The sequence below is a fragment of the Herpailurus yagouaroundi genome, unplaced genomic scaffold (genome assembly GCF_014898765.1).
Source record: "Herpailurus yagouaroundi ecotype Mexico unplaced genomic scaffold, PumYag 187, whole genome shotgun sequence".
Lineage (NCBI taxonomy): Eukaryota > Metazoa > Chordata > Mammalia > Carnivora > Felidae > Herpailurus > Herpailurus yagouaroundi.
Window position 1 is genome coordinate 5072428 of NW_024412418.1, and position 25955 is coordinate 5098382.

At 37.5% G+C, this 25955-nt stretch overlaps 2 protein-coding genes and 1 pseudogene across 3 annotated transcripts; 2 read left to right on the top strand and 1 right to left on the bottom strand.

The window, feature by feature from the left end:
* The first annotated feature begins 2365 nt into the window (after positions 1-2365).
* On the top strand, positions 2366-3298 carry LOC121043838 (olfactory receptor 4P4-like; annotated as a pseudogene).
* A 15842-nt stretch (positions 3299-19140) lies between these two features.
* LOC121043944 (olfactory receptor 4P4-like) lies at positions 19141-20079 on the top strand. The gene has a single exon (XM_040495918.1). The coding sequence runs from the start codon at positions 19141-19143 to the stop codon at positions 20077-20079; it is 939 nt and encodes a 312-aa protein (XP_040351852.1).
* A 2223-nt stretch (positions 20080-22302) lies between these two features.
* LOC121043839 (olfactory receptor 4P4-like) lies at positions 22303-25742 on the bottom strand. 2 transcript variants are annotated; one of them, XM_040495838.1, is made up of 2 exons: positions 24836-25742; positions 22303-22322 (listed from the first exon to the last, which is right to left on the bottom strand). In XM_040495838.1, the coding sequence occupies exons 1-2, from the start codon at positions 25737-25739 to the stop codon at positions 22303-22305; spliced, it is 924 nt and encodes a 307-aa protein (XP_040351772.1). In that variant the 5' UTR covers positions 25740-25742. The 2 variants fall into 2 exon arrangements, with proteins under 2 accessions (XP_040351772.1, XP_040351771.1); XM_040495837.1 differs by lacking the exon at positions 22303-22322 and having other exon boundaries at positions 24755-25742.
* Positions 25743-25955: the final 213 nt, after the last annotated feature.

Below are 25955 nucleotides of genomic sequence, written 5' to 3' on the forward strand. Positions count from 1 at the left end.
AAAATAAATAAATGTAAAAAAATTAAAAAAACAATAAAAACATAAACAAAATGGAATGACACTGTTAGTTCTAAATAGGAAAGATTTGGAATATTTGAGTGTGCGTTGCATGGTGGGCTGCAGGAGTCTGTGAAATCTCTCTGGAAATAAGAGGAGTTGAACTGACCCGCAGGACTGCACAGGGCCTGATTGGGAATGGTAAAGGTCCAGTTACGGTACTGCAGAGAGCCCTTTGGGGTTCCAGGAAAAGATACTTAAGTTTAAGCTTACAGACACTGCTAGAGATTTCGGCATACGGGTGTACATAGAGAAAACTGTGTTTAGGGTATTGAAAGTAGCAGACTATGATGGATCCTGCTTCTTTCGGGGAGAAAGGCCATTTTGTTCTGATTGCACAATTAACTCAACTGCCCTTCAAGGAGATAAGAGGGACAACCAGCTGAAGCTATTCATTTATTCTGATGTGTTTGGAAGAAAGGCAACCGGCCATCAGTAGCCAGCTGCTGACTCCTCCTAAGGGAGGTCAGAATCACGGACAGGTCAGGCCCAGAAGACGCTTCCTTAAAAGATCTGGTTTAACATCCCCCCCTACCCCTCCAGTTCACTTAGGGTGAAACTGAATAAAAGGAATGCAGCATATTAAAATCATCCAGTTAAGAAGTAATGCATCCAGATGAAGGAGATAATGTTTTGTTCTGTTTTACAAACAGCCCAGTGTTTTAAGGGATATCTACTGATGCAGTGGTATTATTATCTATGCTGTAAAAATGCAGAATGAGTCTTGTAGAATATAGGAGTCATCGCTTCTCAACTTTTTATAGAAATACTTGACAATAAGGGAACTAATACTTTCAAGTGTTCAGGAACATAGATTATAGTTTTTGAGTCATGCACTACACAGATTTTGTATTTCAAAAGGTGAATTAAATGGTAGGTCCTGTCCACATCTTTTTTTTTCCCATCTTTCTCACAAACTGGATTGGATGCATTCATGTGGTTATAATCTTTAAAACAAGAGTGTATTTAGCTTGCTTTTCAATAATTCTTCCTTAGCCTATCAATGACACTTGAAAGTCTATCACTAGAAAAGTATTTCTCTGTCCTGAGGCTTAATGGTTATACCAAAGAGACATTAATAGAGCCAGTTGTTGGGACGCCCGGGTGGCTCAGTCCGTTAAGCATCTGACTTCTGCTCAGGTCATGATCTCTAGGTTTGTGGGTTCGAGCCCCGTGTCGGGCTCTGTGCTGACAGCTCAGAACATGGAGCCTGCTTTGGATTCTGTGTCTCCCCCTCTCTCTCTGCACCTCCCCTGTTCACTCTCTATCTCCCTCTCAAAAATAAATAAGCGTTAATTTTTTTTTAATACAGCCGGTTGTACATTACTATATTACAGTGAGAGGGTAGTAATACATTACTGTATTACATTTCATTCAATGGGAATGAAAGAGAGAAAAGAAGGAAAATACTGGAAATGTGCTAAGTGAAGGGAGCACACACTTTCAGCATGGGTGGTTAGGAAGAGGTGAACAATTTGTGGACATCAATTAAAAAGAAGCCAATTTATGCAAGTGAGTAAGGCATTACGGGAGACTCTAAAATCCAGGCTATTCCTACTACCCTTATCCTCAAATGCCCTGATGAATGTCAAAGACATTTCAAATGATAATGTTTTGAAAAATAGAGATAATTATACTTCTCTTGTTATCCATATATTGCCTATGAAATGTAACAAATCCTTCATTTGTAAATTAAGCATATTTACAAATTGAGCACAAGAAAAATAGAACTGATTATACCCATGGGTAAATCCTTCACGTTTCTAAATATATGGGCTGATTTTTTTTTATTTATTCCCTTTCCACATGGGACATATGGCAAGAAATTTTTCACATCTAATATTATCCACTTATTATACTATATATATTTGCAGTTTTTCGTTTTCACTCAATGTTTCATTTGCATGTGTATTTTCTCAATAATGAAGAATGAGAACAGCCAAGAGATATCTTTTTTCTTTCTCTAAAAATACCTTTTTTGTAATTCTATTGAGGCATAATATCCAGTTATGTTTTATAATACATGTTAACAGAATGGTAACACAAACACCCTATATTTTACAAAGTTAGTCTTCATTTCAGGCATCTAAGATGTTTATCACTAACTAATGTTTTCAAGAAAGGAACAAAAAGGCCTGCAGAAAAACCTTCACGGATAACAATTAAATTTCTATTTTCATCAACCTTTGAATGCTTTCCATTATAATCAGCTCCTTACCAACGAATCATATGGATCATCATATTTAAATATATATCACAAGAATTAATAATTTATCTAATTGCAGGTAGCTACAAACCGGTCTGGATCATGGAAAATAGGAATAACATCACAGAATTTATTCTTTTAGGACTTTCTCAGAAAAAAGAAATAGAAGTCTTCTGCTTTTTACTGTTCTTTTTTTGTTACATTGCCATCTTGATTGGCAACCTTCTTGTCATGATTTCTCTCACCTGCAGTCAACTTATTGACCACCCTGTGTATTTCTTCCCGAGTTTCCTATCCCTGGCAGACCTTTTCTACACCTCCACTGTGACCCCCAAGTTCATCATTGACTTGCTGACAGAAAAGAAGGTCATTTCCTACAGTGGCTGTACCACACAGCTCTTCACCGTGCACTTCTTTGGGGAAATCGAGGTCTTTGTCCTCACCGGGATGGCCTATGACCGACACGTGGCCATCTGCAGGCCCCTGCACTGTGCAGTCATCATGAGTGGAAGTGCAATGCCATGCTCGCGGCTTCGTGTGCGGGGTGGGTTCCTACATTCCTTTTTGGTCAGTTTCTCCTCGCCATCGTCTTACCCTACTGTGGCCCCGGTGAAATAGATCACGTCTTCTGCAATGTGTATCCTTTGCTGAAGCTGGCCTGCCTGGACACGAGCAGAATAGGTCTCCTCGGCGGTTGCCAACTCAGGACTGATGGGTCTGGTGACTTTCGTGGTCTCGCTGGTATCCTATGCTATGATCCTGTATATTGTCAGGTCCTACTCCGCGGAGAATCGCCACAAAGCCCTTTCCACATGCAGTTCCCACATCACCGTGGTGGTTCTCTTTTTTGCTCCTTTAGTCTTTATTTACGTTCGACCAGCAACGACCTTACCAGAGGACAAAGTGTTTGCTCTGTTCTATACTGTCATTGCCCCCGTGCTCAACCCTCTCATAGACGCACTAAGAAACATGGGGATGAAGAACGCCGTAAAGAAACTCTGGGGCCATGTCATGGGAAGTGACGACAGAAGCTGAAAGGCATCCCTGATTTTCACCACGGAACTTGTTGAATCCATGACTTCTCCACTCAGAAACCTTTCAGACGCGCAATGCTCGCCTGGGTATCTTGTTTGTAGCCACATGATATAGCCCCAGATATGAGCAAAATATTAGCATTCCTTGGATTTACCCAGGCTCCTCTCTGCTATGCTTTCTTTTCTAGTTTTCTTACTTCTATCTCCTTTGCCCCTGTTGATCCCTTGTCTGTGCAACTAACCTAGGTATTTATTAGCAGACGACCCAAGCAGTGTCACACATATGAACACTACAAACCCATGTAGCTCATTTTTGGGTATGGCTACATTCAATGAAGCCAATTCTAGCCACCAAAACAATGCCTTAAAAAAAAAAAAAACCAAAAAAACCTCTCATCTTTTACTTGTGATGAGGAAGCAAAAGGCAAGCTGAGGGCAAACGCGAGTTAAAACCTGGGCAATTTCCCCACCCCCCACCTCTCATTCCCCTCAACCCCACGAGATTCTTCAGGCACTCCTGGCTACCCAAGAATAAAGGAAAGGGAAAAACAAGAAAATGAATGGCTAACTGATACAGATGGCAGTCATGATGGCCATGAGCCTCCACCAGTTTACAACTGTCTTAATGATTTGCCAGAAAAAAGCCATCTTATCAATAACCAGGCCCCCAGAAACCTATAGACTCAATCTTCCGGAACCCTAACATCACCCTCCGCTCCACAGGATTGAAAGTCTTACATTCTCAGTCACCCCTCACAACCCCAGTGCAGCCCTTTCTGCCCACAGGTCCTGCCCCCGTGCTTTAATAAAAACACTTTTTTTCACCAAAAATGTCTGAAGAATTTTCTTAATATCCTGAAAGATCTAATTGACGTACCATAACAGTAGTCCTCAAAAAAAAAAAAAAAAAATCTACTCCGATCATTTTGTAGCCAGTGGCATTTTAGAGCATTTCACATGCCCCCAAACCAGCAGTCCATCCCAAGCCCCACGTCAAAACCTTTTCGTTTGTTCTAAGGCCCTTCCTCTCCAGCTCTGTTCATAGGCTAACTAACTGCACCTCCCTAGCTAATTCTAGCCCCTTCTGGTGCGTTGATTCAGACGTGAGTTCTAGACCCAGAATTGGGTATCCACTGTGAGGACTAACACCTATGCCCAAGAAAGCATCTATAACATGGAAATAACAACAGTCTTCTGAGGGTGATAAGTGAAGGGCTGAAACACTGACAGACAGTCAGCACTCAAAAAGATGAGTTTTTTTGTTGTTGTTGTTGGCCCTATCCCCTGTTCAGCATCAGAAAAGCAACCATTCTGTTAAATGACTTTTCTCTGGAGACGTGAGGTATGAGGATAGGAAAAGTTAGGGAACACTCACATGAATGTCACATTCCTGTTACTGGTGAAATTACATCGTTCTCAGAATGGGCAGGTAGAAAAACAACACTTACATCCAATGGTGAACTCTTTAGCACCGTAAAAGTTAAAGGCGGGTTTTGTTTTGTTTTTGTTTTCAGTGGTAATTGAAAGTCACCCTGGAGAAAATTAAAATTTGCCTCAAATCAGAAATGGGTAGGATGAGGGATGCCCAGATGGCTCAGTCGGTTAAAAGTCTGACTTTGGCTCAGGTCATGATCTCACGGCTCTTGAGGTTCTCGAGTTCAAGCCCCACCTCAGGCTCTGTGCTGTCAGCTTGGAGCCTGGAGCCTGCTTTGGATTCTGTGTCTCCCTCTCTCTCTCTCTGCCCTGCCCCGACTCAAGCTCTGTCTCTCTCAAAAATAAATAAACATTAAAAAGTTTAAAAAAAAGAAATAAATGGCTAGGATTAAAATCAGGCCACTGGATTAATTAGAACAGAGGAGAAACTCTCAAGTTCTTTTAGAAACTCTTCTCACGTGAATGCTTTGCAGAATTTGTTTCCGGCTGATACAGGAGACATGCTAAATAAAGATGGGTTGTTATTGCTGAGGCTTTCCTAAAATGGGCGAAGAACATAAAGAGGAGAATAGCCTATTGTTGTGAGTCCATTTAAAATACCCAAAAAATGGAAGTGAAAATATCACATACTCAAAATTCTTGAAAAATACGCTAACATACGTTCTTAGTTGTTCTTTGTCTAATTCCTGACATTTCTACCGGAACTCCAGAGTAGGGCTTGAACAGATGTGCACGAGCCTACTTAGAGTAACAATAAAAATAAATTAAATGAAACAAACAAAATCCTCTTTTGTCCTTTATTTTTCTTCCCCATGTCCCCAGTTCTGATTGTTTTCTTCTCATCTTGTACTCACTGTATATAATTTCCCTACGCTCAGGTTTATTTAGTTTCTCAAATCAGATTACCTCCTCTCTTCCTTCACTGAAACTGTCCTTTGCAGGACTGTCAATGGTTTTTACGTTGATGTATCTGGAATTTCACAGAGTTGATCTCTCTTTTTACCCTGAGACATTTTGACTTGGCCTTGGGGTCATCATAGTTCTGGTTGTCCATGCATGTAAAAACTATGTCTCAGTTTCTTTTCATTGAACTTGTTCTTCTCACTAAACTCTGTGTCAGACTGTCACAGGGCTCAAGGCCTTAGAACTCCTTTGTTTTCTATTTTGGTCGTTTCACATAATCTAGTGGTTTTAAATAGTTTCAATAGTTTCTTAAATTCCACATAGGAGTGAAATCACATGGTATTTCTCATTCTCTGACTGACTGACTTCATTAACATTATACTTTCTAGCTCCATCCATGTCATTGCAAATGACAAGGTTTCATTCTTTTTTATAGCTGAGTAATACATATATATATATGTATATGTGTATATATACAGATACATATATATACAGATTATACATATATATGTACATGTATATCTGTATATATACATATATATGTACATATATATATATACAGGTACATATATATATGTACATATATATATGTATCTGTATATATACATACATACCTCATCTTTATCCATTCATTAGTCTATGGGCTGGTCAACCTCTTTAAAATTTCCACACACATTCACATCTATACCCAGACTCTTTTTATCTCTCTTCATTGTTCTATTCAATCCTTACACTTATTCGTATTTAACCTATTACACATTAATACTAAATACTTATTAGCATTTAACCTATTACTTTATTTAGTGGCTGTCTCAATTAAATGCAAGCTCAATGAAGCCAGGGTATCTGTGTTTTTTGTTTTTGTTTGTTTGCTTATTTGTTTTGTTTTGTTTTGTTTTCACTTTGTTCCTAGAATAACGGCTAGTACATAACAAATAACCAACACATATTGTGGAATGAATAAATGCTAAATACATATACTGGGAAAAATCACTCTGACAGAGAATATAACCTAAAAGAAGGGAGCCTATTAATAGAACTATATATTTATCATGTAATACATTCATTATATATATTAAGAAATATTTCTGGGTTCCAAATCTTCTTCCAAAAAGTATTTGTCCTTCCTAAAACCAATTCCTTATTGAACTGATAATCTGAGAAAGCAAATGCCCTTTCAGGGTTCTTATTGTGTATACTATTTCAGATGTTTCCAGATGCCTACCTAGATTTCTCCTTTTTAAAAAAATTTCTATCAGAGCTCTGAGATTGTTCTGCTGGTGGTTCCCCAGTCTCTCTTCTAACTAGGTCAACCAGTGATGCAGCCGTCATCCATGAAAACTAAATGGGAGCTTCCTGGGGAATTCTGGGAAAGTTTTACGTCTCGACATTTTTGTTTTCTTTCCTTTCCCCTTCTTCCTTCCTGAAACATGAACATAAGACTATAGTTAGAACAAGTGCCTGCTCTCTTACTTACTGTTCTACAGGCCAATGTACCCTGCTGGGGAAGTGAAAACATTACACTTAAAGAGGTGATAGTTTTGCCAATATCACTGTTTTAATGTATATACGTTTAAGGGAATGTTAAGTGGGGGGAAACGACAAGGCTTTTAGAGGATTATAAGTATCTTCATTTCTAATTTTCAGATGTTATGTGATATAAAACACATTTTTTGTCCCTAGATGCACAATGTATTTGTTCATAAGTAAATCTATACAATATATACTTTATTTGGTGTTTTTTGCTCTTTATACATGTTATGTTTTAACTATTGCTCACTTATGGTTTGCTTTGGGTAGTTTTAATATGTATATCATCATGCTAATTTCTAACAGAAATGCACTTCATAGTATATACTGTTACTGATATTAAAATACTTCGCAGCATAATGTCGCCTCCAAGCAAAAGCGAGTATTTAATTGTACAACCAAAAAAGCAAGCTGCATGTTATTGTTGGTTCCTGATAGGCTAGGCCTATTTAAAGAAAAAAAAATTGGGGGTACCTGGGTGGCTCAGTCGGTTAAGCATCCAACTCTTGATTTCGGCTCAGGTAATGATCTCCCAATTTGTGGGATCAAGCCCCATGTCGGGCTCTGCACTGGCAGCACAGAGCCTGCTGGGGATTCTCTCTCTCCCTCTGTCTCTGCCCCTTCCCTGCTCATGCTCTCTAAATAAATAAACAAGCGAAAAGAAAAAAGTTTTACTCTTATGCATTTCCCCCATCGCCAAACACATCCCCCAGGTACGACATGAGGTTTTCAAACTGGATTTTAGCCAGTGTATTCATTTAGCCAAAAACAAACAAACAAATAAATAAATAAATAAATAAAAATATAAATTAAAAACAAAAGAATTCCATTGTAACACATCTGAAAACTTCTTTGTTGTGACTTGACACCATGTGTGTTTGGTTTTTTTTTTTACTTTTTTTTAAAACACAGCCTGGGATGGGATGGCCATGGCATCTTTTCAGACAATATCCTTTATCTGTTGGAAAGAATCCTTCAGAAATATTAGCAAAAACCTTTTGATTTTTAAGAACAATCTAGTAAATCCATGAAGAGTCTTTTAATAGCCTTGAATTGGCATTTCTATGAAGATGCTGAGTTATATGGATCATACGGATGGTTATGACATAAACTCCTTTCAAGGATGAAGAGCAGAATGAAACATTTTCTGGGTAGTTGAAAATTACACAAGTCAGTTCCCTTTTCATTTCATTCCTGTGTCACCTGGGTCTGTGAAGTCTATACAAAAACACTCTTCTTCAGATGCTACTGTGAGCTTTCCTGTCAGATGCTTAGAAAGTATAGCCAGTTAAAGGTTCATTTCAGGGGACCTGGGTGGCTCAGTCAGTTGAGTGTCCAACTCTTGATTTAGGCTCAAGTCGTCATCCCAGAGTCATGAGATCAAGTCCTGCGTCTGGCTCTGAACTGAGCATGGAGGCTGCTTGGGATTCTTTCTCTCTCCTTCTGCCCCTCTCCCCCACTCACACCTCTTCTCTAAAAACAAAATAAATGTGTTTTTTTTTAAGTTCATTTTGAAATATACGGTCTCTGGGGGATGAGCCAAGAGCCATAAACTCAAAGAGAAGCAGTTTTTATATCTTCACATTTATGGGAAAGAAACTTCCAACCCTCAAGTTTCTAGGACAAAACCGAACAGACAAGGAGAGAACTGTTGCAAAGCCATTACAATTAAAAAGGGAAAAAAGAAAAATATGCAAATGCGCACACAGACAGAATAGCTGAGAAAAAATGTTCAATAGAATGTGAGGGCTGTGTGTATGTGTATATGTAATTACATATTAGCCCCTAAAATTCTTTTCTACAGTATCCATCGTGAATATGACCGAACATTTGTCAAAAGTTAACACGGCTTGTCTTTGGTGCTGTTGTTTTTTTTTTTTTATTTTTATTAAAAAAAATTTTTTTAACGTGTATTTATTTTTGAGACAGAGAGAGACAGAGCATGAGAGGGGGAGGGGCAGAGAGAGAGGGAGACACAGAATCCGAAGCAGGCTCCAGGCTCCAAGCTATCAGCACAGAGCCCGACGCCGGGCTCGAACTCACAGACTGTGAGATCATAACCTGAGCCGAAGTCAGACGCTCAACCGACTGAGCCACCCAGGTGCCCCACTGGTGCTGTTTTGTTTTTTTTTCCTCACAGAGTGGACTTATTTTGTTTTCATGTTTAGAAACGAAATATATTGATTCATGTGTAAATTGCACATTATTTGACATCCATATTATGAAAACCACTATTCGACTCAGTGAGCCTTCCAGTTAGGTACAGCTTCAAATCTATGGGATTTATGACAAATGTATTATACCTTGTTGAACTTAAACTTTTTTATTAGCCTGTAAATAGAGATGGCATCTTCCAAAGCTATAGGGGGAGCAGCCATTTTGCAACCAGAGGGACAAGTGCTTCACAAAAAAACATGGTGGAGCAAGAATCTAGAAGGATTGTGGGTCCCGACTAGATCAGCAACTACATCGTTCAATCAACTATATCGTGGTTTTAAATACGATCTTTGTGCGCATATGCTGTTTTTATTGACTTATTATTACATTAAGAAATACTTGGGGCGCCTGGGTGGCACAGTCAGTTAAGCGTCCGACTTCAGCCAGGTCACAATCTCGTGGTCTGGGAGTTCGAGCCCCGCGTCAGGCTCTGGGCTGATGGCTCAGAGCCTGGAGCCTGGAGCCTGTTTCCGATTCTGTGTCTCCCTCTCTCTCTGCCCCTCCCCCGTTCATGCTCTGTCTCTCTCTGTCCCAAAAATAAATAAACGTTGAAAAAAAAAAAAAAAAAAGAAATACTTGCTTAAGTTCCTAACCTGTTTTCTATTAACAGTTGGGAATAGTTCCCAATTAACTGAGGGAAATTTCAACTAATAGAGATCTGGGTTTGGGGTTTTTTGTTTTTGAGTTTTGCCCCTGTTTGAGCACTTATCCTTCTTCAGAAACCTTAGGATTATGTTATCAAAACGAAAACAAAAATATCCTTGGATTTTAATGGAAAACGTAATTACATTTATATATTAATTCAGGAAATGGCTATTTTTACGATATCTCCTGATCTAAATCTTTGAGATCTGATTCTGTCAGTGTTTATTCTATGGCTTTACTTAAGGTCATGTGATTTTATTCCTATTGATCCAGAGTTTCTTAGTAAAATGTATTTGTAAATAACATTGTTTTCTCATTATTGTGAATATTTTTTCTATTTCTCTCTTTTTATTCCTAGATTAAATACAATCTATTTAGTTTGTGTATACATATCTTAGATTTAGCTACCTTACCAATTTTCTTATTAATTCTAGATATTTTTCCCATTTTCCATTTTATAGAAGTATAATCTACTCCATTTTATAGATGAATCAAGCTGTCTTGCGGAATTTTAGCATCTATCTCACTAAATTAATAGCAAACAAATTATCTTTAATTCCCAGTTTGGGGCATGCTTCATGAAATCATTGCAGCCATTGGTTGCTTTGGAGAAAGTTATGGGTGCCTGGGTGGCTTAGTTGGTTAAGCATCCGACTTCAGCTCAGGTCATGATCTTGCGGTTTGTGAGTTCGAGCCCTGCCTTAGGGTCTGTGCAAAGAGCTCAGAGCCTGGAGCCTATTTCTCATCCTCCCTCCCCCCCCCCCCCCCCCCCCCCGCCTCTCCCCTGCTAGTACTCTGTTTCTCTCTCTCAACAAATAAAAAATAAAAAATAAATAAAGCTACGTATGAGATAAATTGTTTCTGGGCTGAAAGTCTAATATTGTAATTTTATAAAATGCCTTTTTTACGGGTGGAGCATATGGACATATTTAAAATGTTCTCCAGGAAACTTTCAGCTTGAAAGCAAGAGACTACAGGCTAAATTGGCAAACAAAGAAGGCGTTTTAACAATGTAACACCTGGTAAACTTAGAGTGTTGAAATAAACTGGAAGAAACTGAGAATTTAATCCTATCATCAAGGAGTCTGGGGTGATACAAATGTAGGCTATGTTTACCAGCCTCTGCGTATTGTAGAGTTTTAAAACATTTTACTATGATGTCAAATCCATTTATTATTTTAACCCTACAGTAAAGTCTCTCAGAACCAGTAGAACGTGTGATCTTTAAACCAGGCAGTCTGAGGGGCGTCTGGCTCTTGACTTTGGCTAAGGTCTTGATCTCCTGGCTTGTGGGGTCACACCCTGTATCAGGCTCCATGCTGGCAGCACAAAGCCTGCTTGGGATTCTCTCTCTGTCTCTCTCTGTCTCTCTCTGTCTCTCTCGCTCTCTTCCCATCCATTGCTCATGCTGTTTCTCTCTCAAAACAGATAAATAAATTTAAAAAAAAAAGGAAAGAAAGAAAGAAAGAAACCAGGCAGTCTGAGTTTAGAGCCTCCCACCTTCTCCCAAACATACACCTGTTTCCTACATAGTGTAGATTATAATTAATATTTCAAAAATAGAAATTGAGACATACTAATACAATTGTAACTCCTTCTTTTATTACTTTCAGAACACAAATAGATTAGAGGAATTTCCCACTGAACGTAACTTTCTTGAAATGAGGAAGAAAACATGAACATTAATATTTGGAGCATGCAGATGTCTTAAAATATTGTTAAAATGTAAAAAACAATCTATAAAAATAGATGCATTCCTAAACATGTGCTGTTTAAAACAATTTCAATAATAATGACAAATTTTTTTTAATTTTTTTTTTTGTCAACGTTTTTTATTTTATTTTTTGGGACAGAGAAACACAGAGCATGAATGGGGGAGGGGCAGAGAGAGAGAGGGAGACACAGAATCGGAAACAGGCTCCAGGCTCTGAGCCATCAGCCCAGAGCCTGACGCGGGGCTCGAACTCCCGGACCGCGAGATCGTGACCTGGCTAAAGTAGGACGCTTAACCGACTGCACCACCCAGGCGCCCCTAATAATGACAATTTCTATTAAGCTTTCAGGCAGACGGTAAGGACAAAGTAAATTTTTTGTTAATTTAATCGTGTCTTTGCAGTTTTAGAACAGATAGAAAGACAAGACTTTTTAGATGTAAAAAAGATGAGAAAATACAATTGTATTGTAGAATTACTTCAATGCAAATTCAAGAGACAACCAAGTTGCAGTAGCCAAATAACATAGAAAAGCTAAAGATTCACTGTTTAATAAAGTTTCCATATGTTTAAAAAAAAAAGACTAGCAGTTCCCTGTTCTTTGCTTTTGAATATGCTGGTTGTAATCATATATTTGTCTGGTTTATTATCTGCCTCTTCTTTTAGTCTCTAGCCTCCTTAAAGTCAGAGACTGTCTTGTCCACCAATATATGCATTCTTTATACTGAATTTTATCCAACTCACACTTTTTAGATGTAGGTGACAGTAAACATATATGTTTTTTTTTAATTTATTATGAATATAATTGATTGTCTAATTAGCTTAATTACATACAACACCCAGTGCTCATCCCAACAAGTGCCCCCCTCAATGCCCATCACCCAATTTTCCTCTCTCCTCCACCCCCTTTCCCACCATCGACCCTCAGTTTGTTGTCTGTATTTAAGAGTCTCTTATGGTTTGCCTCTCTCCCTCTCTGTTTGTAACTATTTTTTTCTCCTTCTCTTCCCCCACAGTCCTCTCTTAAGTTTCTCAAGATCCACATGTGAGTGAAACCATATGATATCTGTCCTTCTCTGACTGACTTATTTTACTCAGCATAATACCTTCCAGTTCCATCCACGTTGTTGCAAAAGGCAGGATTTCATTCTTTCTCATTGCCAAGTAGTATTCCATTGTATGTATAAACCACATCTTCTTTATCCATTCATCATTTGATGGACATTTAGGCTCTTTCCATAATATTTTTGAGAGGGTGAAAGCAGGGAGGGACAGAGAGACAGGGACAGAGGATCCTAAGCAGGCTCTGTGCTGACAGTACTAAACCCCATTTGGGGCTTGAACTCATGAATCATGAGATCATGACCAGAGCCAAAGTTGAACACTCAACCAACCGAGTCACCCAGGTACCCCGGTGACAGTAAATGTTTTTTAAATGAAGAAATTGAGGAAACCATCTTATTTATTATAATATTCTTCTGTGTTTTCAAAAATACACATATGTGAAATTTTAATAATATAATCATATAACAATATAAAAGAATTTAATTTAAAAAAGGAGGTTGTCATACAGAGATAAACTTCTAAGCTACATGCACACCAAGCAAGAGAACCCATGGGAGCAGACAAGCTTCATGAAAGAATAGTGGCAAAGGAAAGGCGTCTTTTCCAAGCATCAGGTAGAAATCCCAGCACCTTAATAGGCTTGTTTTTCTGGGAAAAAAAAAAAATAATAACTCTTTAACCTTGGTCTACAGTCTGTACTTTTCATCTGGGTCATAAGGCTCCCTGGTGCTTCTCATTTTAGCTCTCCTATTCCCTCAGTCACCCACTTCTGCCCTGTACTGACATACGAACATTGCATTCGACGTTTCCTTCTAGTCCCGTGTCCCACATCTAATCTCAGTGCTTTGGATACTATGCATTAGGGAAATATAATTATTAACTTTGTTACTAGAGAGAAATTTAAGCAATGGTTTATATTTGTGGCAAAGTATACTGATGGGAAACTTGTAAACCCTCAGAGATGTTGAGAGCTATTCTATATAACATGTTTTCTCAAAATTTGCTTTAAATACCAATTCGATATCTATATCAAATATATATATATAACGTATATATAATGTATATATACATTATATATAATATATAAAAATACATTAATATATAAATATCAAAAAAGTATATATATACTTAGTATATATGTAAGTTTTTAGAAGGTAAGATGAATGTCAGAGAGACACATTTCTTTTTCAGAAATGAAAAAATAATTTGCAAAGATCTCAAATCTGGCTCAGTTTACAATGGTATCGCTCTTGTTGATATATCACAAGAGTTCCTTCATAAGACTGTATGCAGTTAAGATTTATTATTGCAAAGCAACGTTAATTTTTTTTCTCTTCCAATTTTATCTTAGGCGTGAAGCCTCAGCTTACAAGAAATCTGTCTGTTGAGCGAAGCAGCTGGTAAGTTAAATCCAGCTCATAAAGAGGCCAGTCATTTTACTTCAAAAGAATACGCCAGTCCTTCCGAATGCCATTTGTATGTGATGTTTTTAAGAAATCTTTGCATGGGAAAACTTCCATAACCATTGAAAATACAACCTCTACGATCTGGGGAAAGTTCCGCCTTGTTTTCCATCTATAACACACGGTAGCTATGCGGGCTGAAGATATGCGTGTCGGATGCTCTAGTCATTAGTGCCGCATCCTCAACAGCTATCAAAGTATTTGTGGGTTTATCTGTTTGGCCTCATTTAGAATGTCATGAATGTAGTTATTCATTAGCCCTTGATATTCCATAGTAGAGGATAATTGAATATGGAGAGGGGTTTACTGGCTTAGGAGGTCCCTGGACAGAAGTTCAGTAAAGGAGCTGAATATAAAATGATTAAACACTAAAATACCCATATGATTCTAAGACTGAAGAAACAAAAGTGTATGGCAAAATTTTCAATCAACCTGCTCCATTGTATAATATCTAAGGGGTACATTTCTTTTTGTCCAGGTTTAATATAGACATTTTTTTTTCGAGGTGAAAGGGGAATTGAACATCCATCTAATTTACAGAAGGTTGATGAATCCAAAGGAAAGAAAATAGAAGCATTAAATGACTGTAGTGAGCGAGAAGTTGACCTTCAGGTTTCTGGGTTGAAGGTCAGCTGACAAGGTGGGAAAGATTTTGTATTTAATGTTATGGGAATGTTAATCCTGATGTGAGAAACCCCAGCCCTCGGGTAAGAAAAAAGAACAGATTGTTTAGGGCAGGGAAACTATGCTATGTCTTATCTACTTAACCTTCATTTAATTTACCCGTGTTGAAATATGTGCTTTTAATAAGCTATCCACAATTTGTAATAAGAATCATAATCTGACTTATTATCCTTAATTTATATTTATGTCCACTGAAATGGCAAAAATGAAAATATTAATGCTAACAATATTCATCAAATATCTAATTTTTACATACCGGGTTCTATACTAAGCTTTTACATAAATAAACTCACCAAATCTTTACAATAGACCTCAGAGTTACAGTATTACTCATTTTGTGAATGAAGGAAATGAGGTTACATATTTTTCCCAAGATTTTTCCATGAATTTTGGAGCCAAGTCCTATATCTTATTTTATACAGCACTAGAACTTAACTTCTTAATTAGTGGGATCTCCTACCGCTTGAATATCCTGAGTATCTCCTACGTTTATAACACTACAGGAAGTTGCAAGGAGGAAACGGAGCAACTAGTATGTTTTTTAACATTGAGCTTCATATGCATTATTTTACTTGACTTTCTCAGTAATTCTGTAAGTTAAGCACTGCAATGTTCATTTTATGGAAGAAGGAAGAAAATGTTCAAGGAAGTGAAGAATCTTGCATTTAAGTATCAGGGCTGTGTTAAGAACTAGGGTCCATCTCCAAAGTTTGTTATTCCTAATATTGTGAATGCAGGGATAGTCTCAGATAACAGTTTCTGATCTGGTCTACTTACATTTTTCTCTAGGGCTTTGATCTTACGTTCAGTCATTGTGGAAGGTGGCTAACAGTTATTAAACGTCTAATACTTTCTAGACACTGCTCTAAGAAATTTCCCACTTATTAACTTTATTATTTCAAAATGTCACCCTATGAGGAGGTATTATTGTTACTTCAATTTTACAGAGAAGGAAACTGAGGCACAGAAATGACAGTGAACTTGCTAATACTATATTTTCTGCAGTGTCAATTTATCCAATGGAGCAGGGAAGGCATGAGGGAGGCAGACAGATGTCTTCCCCAAACTACTGATGAATCGGGAGTCATACAGTCAAAGTCAGGGGAGCAAGATCTTCAAAGATTATCTAATCCAACTTCTTTATCGTATGGATGGGAGTCTGATTTGTAGGGAATAAGCAATTAACAGGATGGGGAAAGATCTATTGGTACAGTGCACTTACCAGATAATTACCTGGAATGTCGTATAACTGCTTCTATTTGACAGAATATGAAGAAATCATTTTCTAGAATCATGCCACTTGTGTGGGCAGATTCTCTAAGAAGGTAAGGAAGAAAATGATGGAGGAAAGCAACTCCATTATTTTAAAGTATTGTGTTTGAGGACGTATTTTGAAATTAAAGGAGCCCACTTTTTTGTATATTTCCAACTTAGGCAACCATAATTGATCACCTGAAAAAAGGCAATTCAAATAACTTTTCTGAAACACTGCTTATTTTGAAGGGGTTGATAAGTAGAAAAAAAATATGGAGTGGTTCAAAAGAAATTTACATTGATCTTCCTATCATTTCTTTTTTTTAATTTTTTTAAATGTTTATTCATTATTGAGAGATAGAGAGAAACTGAGCGTGAGCTTGGGAGGGGCAGAGAGAGAGAGGGAGACACAGAATCCAAAGCAGGCCCAGGCTCCAAGCCGTCGGCACAGAGCCCGACGCGGGGCTTGAACTCACAAACCGTGAGATCATGACCTGAGCCGAAGTCGGTCATTTAACCGACTGAGCCACCCAGGCGCCCCTCATATCATTTCTTCATCCCATGCTGAGTCACAGTCTTGTGACAACAGTATTTAAAATTGTGTAATGCTTTGGCATTTTCTGAATCCTTATTTCTTTGTCTGACATTGCAAGATCTTTGGTATTATTGACACAGAATTGAAACATTCCTTTTATTTAGCAAATTTGTGGGTGTTATCGTTCAACTAAAAAAAAAAACCTGACAAAAAATCAAAACATTTTTGTTTTTCAATAAATTCTCACTTAAGGATAAATAATTTTCAGTGTGACCCCTGGCCTCAATTTCCTATAAAAATCTAAGTGGGCTTCCAGAATCTAGTGGGCATAATCCTTCAATATTTTAAACTACATTTAAAGGATAAATGGGCAGGATAAAAAGATAAATTTACAAAGACACTTTCAAATTCACTTACATCATAAACATTAGATGTATAAAATACACATATTTATAAAATATATCTTTTTCTAAAAATGAATAGAGGTTCATGGTAAAAGTTTTGGGCAATAAAAAAAGTATAAATTGGGAAACTAAAATCTGTGTAGTGTAATTATCATGAAATAGCCATTGTTAATAATTTACTTAAATATTTAAATTAATTTATCTTGGATATAACATAACTTGATATAAACTAAAGAATGTTTGCACTTTGGATATATATTTCTTATAAAGAAGCACCATTGACTCCGAAGTATTAATTCTAAAGTTAGTATTTTTCAACTACATGGCTCTTAATTATTGTTAAGTTTAATTTCTCTTGTAGTAGAATACATCCAATTTAACAGAAAAGCAGAAGATATCAGTGATGTATAAACATGTTTTAGGGGCGCCTGGGTGGCGCAGTCGGTTGAGCGTCCGACTTCAGCCAGGTCACGATCTCACAGTCCGTGAGTTCGAGCCCCGCGTCAGGCTCTGGGCTGATGGCTCAGAGCCTGGAGCCTGTTTCCGATTCTGTGTCTCCCTCTCTCTCTGCCCCTCCCCCGTTCATGCTCTGTCTCTCTCTGTCCCAAAAATAAATAAATGTTGAAAAAAAGACTTTCTTTAAAAAAAAAACAAAAAAAAAAACATGTTTTAATTCATTTAAAAATTACTGACCCAGAGACGTCTGGGTGGCTCAGTTGGGTAAGCATCCAACCCGATTTTGGCTCATGTCCTGATCTCATGGTTCATGAGATTGAGCCCCACATCAGGCTCTGCATTGACAGCATGGAGCTTGCTTGGGATTCTCTCTCTCCCTCTCTCTCTGCCCCTCCCCTGCTCAGGTGCTCCCTCTCTCTCTCTGTCTCTGTCTTTCAAAATAAATAAATAAACATTTAAAAGAATAAAATAAAAATTACTGAACCAACAAGAAAATTTTAAAAGTAAGGTTGGTTTCCTTATAATCCTGCAAGAGAAAGAAATAGGAAAAACAGAACAGTAGCTACATTATGCTACAAAGAACTCTTAAGTAATATAAAAATTTCATGGAGTAATTTCTATACTTATTTTCTCTTATAAACCCCTCAAAACTAAAGGGCAAATTAGAAAAATAACTTCCTCTTTAGTTCTATCATGAATTACTTGATTAGTGGATTAATGGTCATTTCTAGTCCTGTATTGTTATTCCTTTAAGCCTCTAGCAAACTGTGTACTTGCCAGTTGTTTCTTTTTTTTTTTTAATTTTTTAAAATGTTTATTCATATTTGAGAGACAGAGCACAAGGGGACGGGCAGAGAAAGAGGGAGACCCAGAATCCGAAGCAGACTCCAAGCTCTCAGCTGTCAGCACAGAGCCAGAGGCGGGGCTCAAACTCACAAGCCGTGAGATGATGACCTAACCTAAGCTGAAGTAGAACACTTGACCGACTGAGCCACCCAAGCGACCCCAGTTTTTTTTAGTTAGTATCTATTTAACATTGATTATATGCCCAGCATTGTAGAAATCACTCACATGCCCTCCACTGTTTTTGTGACCTCATTAGAAACCATCTGTTCAAGTAAATTCTCCAGTTTACATCCTAAAATTGTTCACTTAACATTGATGGAATTAACACTTAACGCTATTTACATTAATACGTATACTTTGACTTAGTACTTGAATAAATACTTAACACTATTAGATATCCCCCTTTTATTCTTAGGGAGCATAATTTCCTGTCTTCTCACAAAAGGATGTAAACTACACAAAAACTCGGACTTTGTTTAATTCACCATGCTATCCAAAGTTCTTGGACGAGTATTGGCACTAGATATTTAAAAGGATTTTGTTAAATGAATGAGTGATTTCAGTGGATCTCCAAATGGCTAAGGTCTTAAAATATGCATTAGGCCATTTTAATTGAATATTAGATTTCCATTGTCTCATCAATTATTTGCTTCATTACTTTTGTCCTCTCAGATACCTTTCTGGAGCATCGGATCATGGAAAATAGGAATAATGTTACTGAATTTATTCTCCTGGGACTTTCTAAGAGTAAGAGAGTCCAGATCCTCTGCTTTTTATTTTTCTTACTCTGTTACCTCGCTATCTGGTTGGGGAATCTGATTATTATGGCTTCTATCACCTACAGTCAGCTAATTAACCAGCCCATGTACTTCTTCCTTAATTACCTTGCCCTCTCAGACCTCCTCTACACCTCCACTGTGACACCCAAACTAATGACTGACTTACTGACAGGGAAGAAGGTCATTTCCTATCATAACTGCATGACACAGCTGTTTACCACACACTTCTTTGGGGGGGTCGAGGTCTGCATCATCACAGGAATGGCCTACGACCGCTATGTGGCCATCTGCAAACCACTCCATTATGCCATCCTCATGAGTAGACAACGATGTAACTCAATTCTCGGAGCATCATGTGCAGGTGGGTTTCTGCATTCCATTGGCCTGTTTCTTCTTGCAATTTTTCTGCCATTCTGTGGCCCCAATGAAATAGATCACTATTTCTGCGATGTATATCCTTTGTTGAAACTGGCCTGCACTGATACACACAAAATTGGTTTCTTAGTCATTGCCAATTCCGGCCTGATGGGACTGGGGATCTTCGTGGTTTTGATGGCTTCCTACTTCATGATATTATGCAATGTGAGAGCATATTCTGCAGAGAACCGCCACAAGGCCCTTTCCACCTGCAGCTCCCACATCACAGTGGTGATCCTGTTTTTTGCACCCGTCATCTTTGTTTACATTCGACCTGCCACAACTTTACCGGAAGATAAAGTGTTCACACTCTTCTACACAATTATTGTCCCCATGCTCAATCCTCTTATCTACACACTTAGAAACACCGAGATGAAAAATGCCATAAGGAAAGTTTGGTGCGGTGCAAGGTTTTGGAAAGGGAAGTCAATGATTTGAAGGCTCGTCATCTTTAAATGTAAATGGGTATCTTCTCATCACACACCCCCTTTCTCTGATTCTTTGCCGATGGAAAAATCAGTCACAACATGCAAAAGGCAAGCCTTAAACAGCAAAACGCCATCAGTGGATTACTCTTTCATATTCCTTTCCGGGTGTGCTTCCCTTGTTTTCTTGCTTCGCTAAATTTTAAGTTCCATGAAAGTAAGGGCATATCGTATTTATTTTACTGCTAATTTCCTGGTAGCCAGCAAAGTCTATATCACATATAGGAGTTCAATAAATATTTATTGAATGAATTTATAAATATCTTGTCACATAGCTCTGCTTCTCATCCCTTATAGGAACCACCTTCATGGCTTAATGACCTATTTAGACATTAGATACTTCTGATATGTACCTTCTCTGCTTATTTTTCTACTTCTAAATATTCTGGCTTCATCCAGACCAGACAGGATTCTACCCTGGATCCAATCATCCAGACAAGATCCTCCAAAATGTGTATGGGTAGCAAAGATTAGTATGGCTGAATTCATGCTATTTTAACTGGTTTGACATAAAATATATATAATCAAGGAGTAACCACAACTACTTGTACTGCAAGAAGGAAGAAAATATAAATCTCTCCAAACGAAGGACCTTTTCAAAGTAAAAGATTTTCACTTACTATCTAAATTCAAGTTTAAAATAATCCTAAAATAATATTTCATATAAAATATAGAGCAGGTTTACTGATGGGATAGATAGGGGATGCTGAGAGGAAAAAGAGAGAGAAAGATGATGGATAAATGATAAATAGATGATAGAGTGAGTCAGCAAGTACAAGGGAATAGAATGTTTAAGCAGTTCTCTGATGAAAGTTAATGGAAAGAAGTGCATCTTTGGAGAAGGTGGATTCACTCACCCAACTATGTGGTGTTTTGTTTTGTTTTGTTTTGTTTTGTTTTGTTTTGTTTTGTTTTGTTTTGTTTTAAACAAGGCATTCCTCAGTTGTATCTAGTCTGAAAATCTTATCTGACTCCGTCTTCTACTTTTTCTCTTTTCTTTTCTTTTCTTTTCTCTTCCTTGTCTTTTCCTTTCCTTTCCTTTTCTTTTTTTTTTTTTTTTTCTTTTTAAGTAGGCTTCAAACCCAGTGTGGAACCCAACACAGGGCTTAAATTCACGACCCTGAGATCAAGACCTGAGCTGAGGCCAAGAGTCCCATGCTTAACTGACTGAGCCACCCAGGCACCCCTTCTACCTTTTCTTTTATACATGACACCATCAAGAGTGAACTCTTGGGCACCTGGGTGGTTGCATCGGTTAAGCATCTGACTTTGGTGCAGGTCACGATGTCAGCTCAGATTACCATCTCATGGTCATGAGTTCCAGCCCTGCATGAGGCTTGCTGCTGTCAACACAGAACCTGCTACGGATCCTGGATCCTCTGTCCCCCTTTCTGACCCTCCCCCCACTCACACTCTCTCTCAAAAATAAATAAACATAAAAAAAAAAGGCAAAAAAAAAAGTGAAATCTTGATCTGGCTAGTATGAAAATTTCCCTCTTGCTGGCAAGCCTGATAAACTTTGACTGTTGACATCAATTTATACGAGAATTTATTTTTATTTTTATTTTTTTTTTTAATTTTATAATATGTATTTCTTTTTGAGACAGAGAGAGAGAGAGAGAGAGAGAGAGGAGACACAGAATCTGAAATAGGCTCAGAGAGAGAGAAAGAGAAGGAGACACAGAATCTGAAATAGGCTCAGAGAGAGAGAAAGAGAGAGAAGGAGACACAGAATCTGAAACAGGTTCCAGGTTCTGAGCTGTCAGCATAGAGCTTGATGCAGGGCTGGAGCTCATGAACCGTGAGATCATGACCAGAGCCAAAGTCGGACTCTTAACTGACTGAGCCACGCAGGCACCCCAAAAGTCTTTTCTTTACCAAACTATGTAATTGCCTCTTTAGGTTCCAGTTTGATGCTTAGAAAACTTTTAACCTCTAAATTTCAGTTTACTCATCTGTAAAATAAAGACAATAATTAGATAATTAATTCAAAATTAAAGTTTTAGAGCTTTTTTTTTAAAAAAAAAAGTTTATTTACTGAGAGAGAGAGACAGAGAAAGAGAACTGAGGAGGGCAGAGAGAGAGAGAGAATCCCCATCAGGCTCCACGCTGGCAGCGTGGAGCCTGATGTGGGGCTTGAACTCATGAACTGTGAGTTACAGACCTGAGCCAAAATCTAGTCTGACGCTTCACTGACTGAGCCACCAAGGAGCCTCCGTTTTAGAGCTTTTTAAGAAAAAGATCCTCAAAAATAACTTGTGTTGACTGAAATCATGCTTTATTATAATGTTACTTACACATGTATGGGCATAAGTCACAAAAATCATTATGCTTATAATTCTAAAATAAAAATTTCAAAGTATAAAATTAAATATTTATGTTAAATTTTTTTAATTTGAATGTTCCACAGAAATTAATTTACAGATGCTAGGGGATAATAACAACAATAAAAATTATTTTGAGCAGTTTCTTTTCTAAGAACAATACTCATATCTTTCCATTTTTATAATTACCTTATGAGGCAGTTACTATTATCTCCATTTTACAGAAGAAGAAAAAGAGGAGGAAAGACTAGTTGTCTTTCCAGGGTCTCTCATGTAGGAAGATATTATTCATTCACATGCTTAATTACCCGCTGTTGCTAACGTCATATTTTCTTTTTTATTTTGAGTGTTATAAGACACCACTTGAATCATAATTGTCATCTCTGTTATTATTTTACTTTGTAATACTAGTTACATATAATCAAAAGTAATTTTCATTAGACAATAAATTTAAGAGTGTAAACCAAAATCAAGTGTTAAAAATAAAGCATCCGTTAATAGTTGTCTTACTACTCCAAGAGTTACCTTTAATGAACTCGTATAAACTGACATGTGTCATGATGTAGGCTGCATAAGAATTTCACTAAAGACCCAGTTAGTTTATCAATTGCTCTAGTAACAATTCTCTTAAAATTTTTTTTTTAATTTTTATTTTTTTATTTTTTAAGTTTATTTATTTTGGGGACAGAGAGAGACAGAGCATGAATGGGGGAGGGTCAGAGAGAGAAGGAGACACAGAATCTGAAACAGGCTCCAGGCTCCAAGCTGTCAGCACAGAGCCCGACACGGGGCTCGAACTCATGGACCACGAGATCATGACCTGAGCCAAAGTCGGCCGCTCAACCGACTGAGCCACCCAGGCGCCCCAAAATTTTAATACCTTTACAAACATGCCCTTTCTGAAGACAGCTCTCCAGTCATTTTTTTTCAGAGAATTAATTTTTTATTTTAAATTTACTTATTTAAATTCAAGTGGGTCAACAACCAATCATATCTTTCCATTTGAACTCCCTAAAATTTTTCATTGTACACTGTGCTATGACTTTTTTTTTTGCTGCTCTATTTATGTATTTGTTTATATATATATTCAGTCTCTGTTCATTTCCCCCCTAAACTGTGCAATATAATGTTTGTTCCACTTTCATGATGTCCAATGTGTCTGACTTCATTAAATAATTAAGACAAAAACAGTTATTTACTTCAATTATTTGAAGAACTTTTCAATTCTGCAGACATCAATGGATATCCAGAGCTATAGATGCTCTATAGAAATTGGAAATTTATGGTTTTTGTTCTGATGGCAATGGAAAAAATAAATTTAAGCATATTCTTAAATTAAATAAATTAAGCATGTTGAAACAAGTAGTTTCAATGCCAGAATTTATATTGGTTTTTACAGTCACATTGGCCCCAAGTAATATTAAGTGGAGATTCTACAGTGTAACTGCCACTAGCCTTTCTGTCTAAGGCATCCATACTTCTCAGACATTTAAAAGTAGCCAAACATCCTACTCTCCTGGTGCAATCTCATTTTATGTCTGCTGTGTCAGCACAAGTATCAGTAGACCCCCATTTTACACTCAAATGAGGCTCAGTTTGGAGAATGAGTTATATAGCTACCTTATTTATTACCAATACCACTTTTTTATTACAATATAAAGAGGATTTTTATAGCAAATATTTGTAATTATTAAAATGCTGTGATTTTTAAATGATCTAATTAAGTCATTTTAGAAAAACTCTTCGGGTTTTTATACAACCATTATTCCTTACATAAATAATGTTTTTATTCCTTAGACCCTATTTAAATAGTATTTGCTTTTTAAATTGTTGCAATGAATATGGAAACTAAAGAGCTAAGTGGAAAACATGATTCTAAGTTTCTGATGCTCCTTTTTGATGAGAACACAGGGAGGACCGTTTATGTCTGGGATGATTAATAGGATTGCGGTTTATGTACATCTGAAGATTTCATTCATGAATCCAAAGTATAGGGAGATTAGAAAAGGGGACTTTCAGTTAGCAACTTATGGACAGAATCCAAAGGAAAAATATATCAAAGAAAAATGTAATGGAACTTCAGCAAAGAAATGAGGACTCAGATTACAAGAGAAAAATAAAAATAAGAAACAATAAAGAAAAAAGAAAGTATTTCAAGGTAAATTATTATATTAATGCAGTCACCCCAATGTCTATGCTTATATTTCCTAGAGCAAAATTCATGGTTTAATGAACTTAAGTAGAGAGAATATCACTGACACCAATGTCTATGCTTATTTTTCTTAGAGCGGAGTTCATGGTTTTTCAAGACAATGAATGTCACGTAAGTAAGATATGTAATGAGGAGGGAAAATGCCTTTCAGATGATTTGCCTTCCAATAAAACATAGTTTCTGGCACCACACTTTTCTCAAGGCAGTCTTCATCTCCACATTTCTGAATGTGTAAATGAGAGGGTTAAACATGGGGGCAATGATGGTGTAGAAGAGAGCAAACACTTTGTCTTCCGGGAAAGTTGTGGTTGGTCTAATGTAAATGAAGAGAACAGGCACAAAGAACAGAACAACAACTGTGATGTGGGAACTACAGGTGGAAAGTGCTTTGGTGCGGCTCTCTGCAGGGTAAGCCCTGATGGTGTATAATATCAACAAGTAAGACAGCACCAAGACCACAAAGGTCACCAAGCCCATCATGCCTGAGTTGGCAACCACTAGGATCCCAACTCGGTAGGTGTCTGTGCAGGCCAGTTTCAGCAAAGGATACACATCACAGAAGTAGTGATCTATTTCATTGGGGCCACAGAAAGGTAAATTGATGGTAAGGAGACACTGGAAAAAAGAATGCAGAAATGCCCCGGTACAGCTAGCAGTGACTATGGTGTAACACCTCTGCCTGTTCATGATGATGGTATAGTGCAGGGGCTTGCAGATGGCCACGTAGCGGTCATAGGCCATCGCTGTGAGGATAAAGATTTCAATCCCCCCAAAGAAATGCATGGCAAAAAGCTGTGCCATACAGCTAGTATAAGAAATCATGTTACTTTCTGCCAGCAAGTCGGTGACTAGCTTGGGTGTCACTGTTGAGGTATAACACAGATCTGAGAGTGCAAGGTTATTAAGGAAGAAATACATGGGTTGGTCAATTAGCGGGCTGCATGTGATAGAAATCATTATGAGCAAGTTTCCCATCCAAATAGCTATGTAACAAAATAAGAATAGTAGAAAGCACAAGTTTTTAATTTTCTTGTTCTGGGAAAGTCCCAACAGAACAAATTCAGTGATGTTGTTCATATTTTCCACGGTCTAATGCAGTTAAGTCTCAACAGGTTTTCCTGAAAAAAAGAAAAATGACAAGTCCTCATGGGAAATATTGACTGAGCATGGTGTGGATTCGAATGAGTGATGTAAAAATAAATTCATTTATCTCATCAGCTTCCTGTAGTACATTTTAAAGTACTTCTAAGCTTTTATGAATAGGCTTAACATATAATTTAACAGATCAGGTTA

Coding starts and splice junctions, on each gene's coding strand:
- LOC121043944 (XM_040495918.1), top strand. CDS start 19,141: ATGGAAAATAGGAATAATGTTACTGAATTTATTCTCCTGGGACTTTCT.
- LOC121043839 (XM_040495837.1), bottom strand. CDS start 25,739: ATGAACAACATCACTGAATTTGTTCTGTTGGGACTTTCCCAGAACAAG.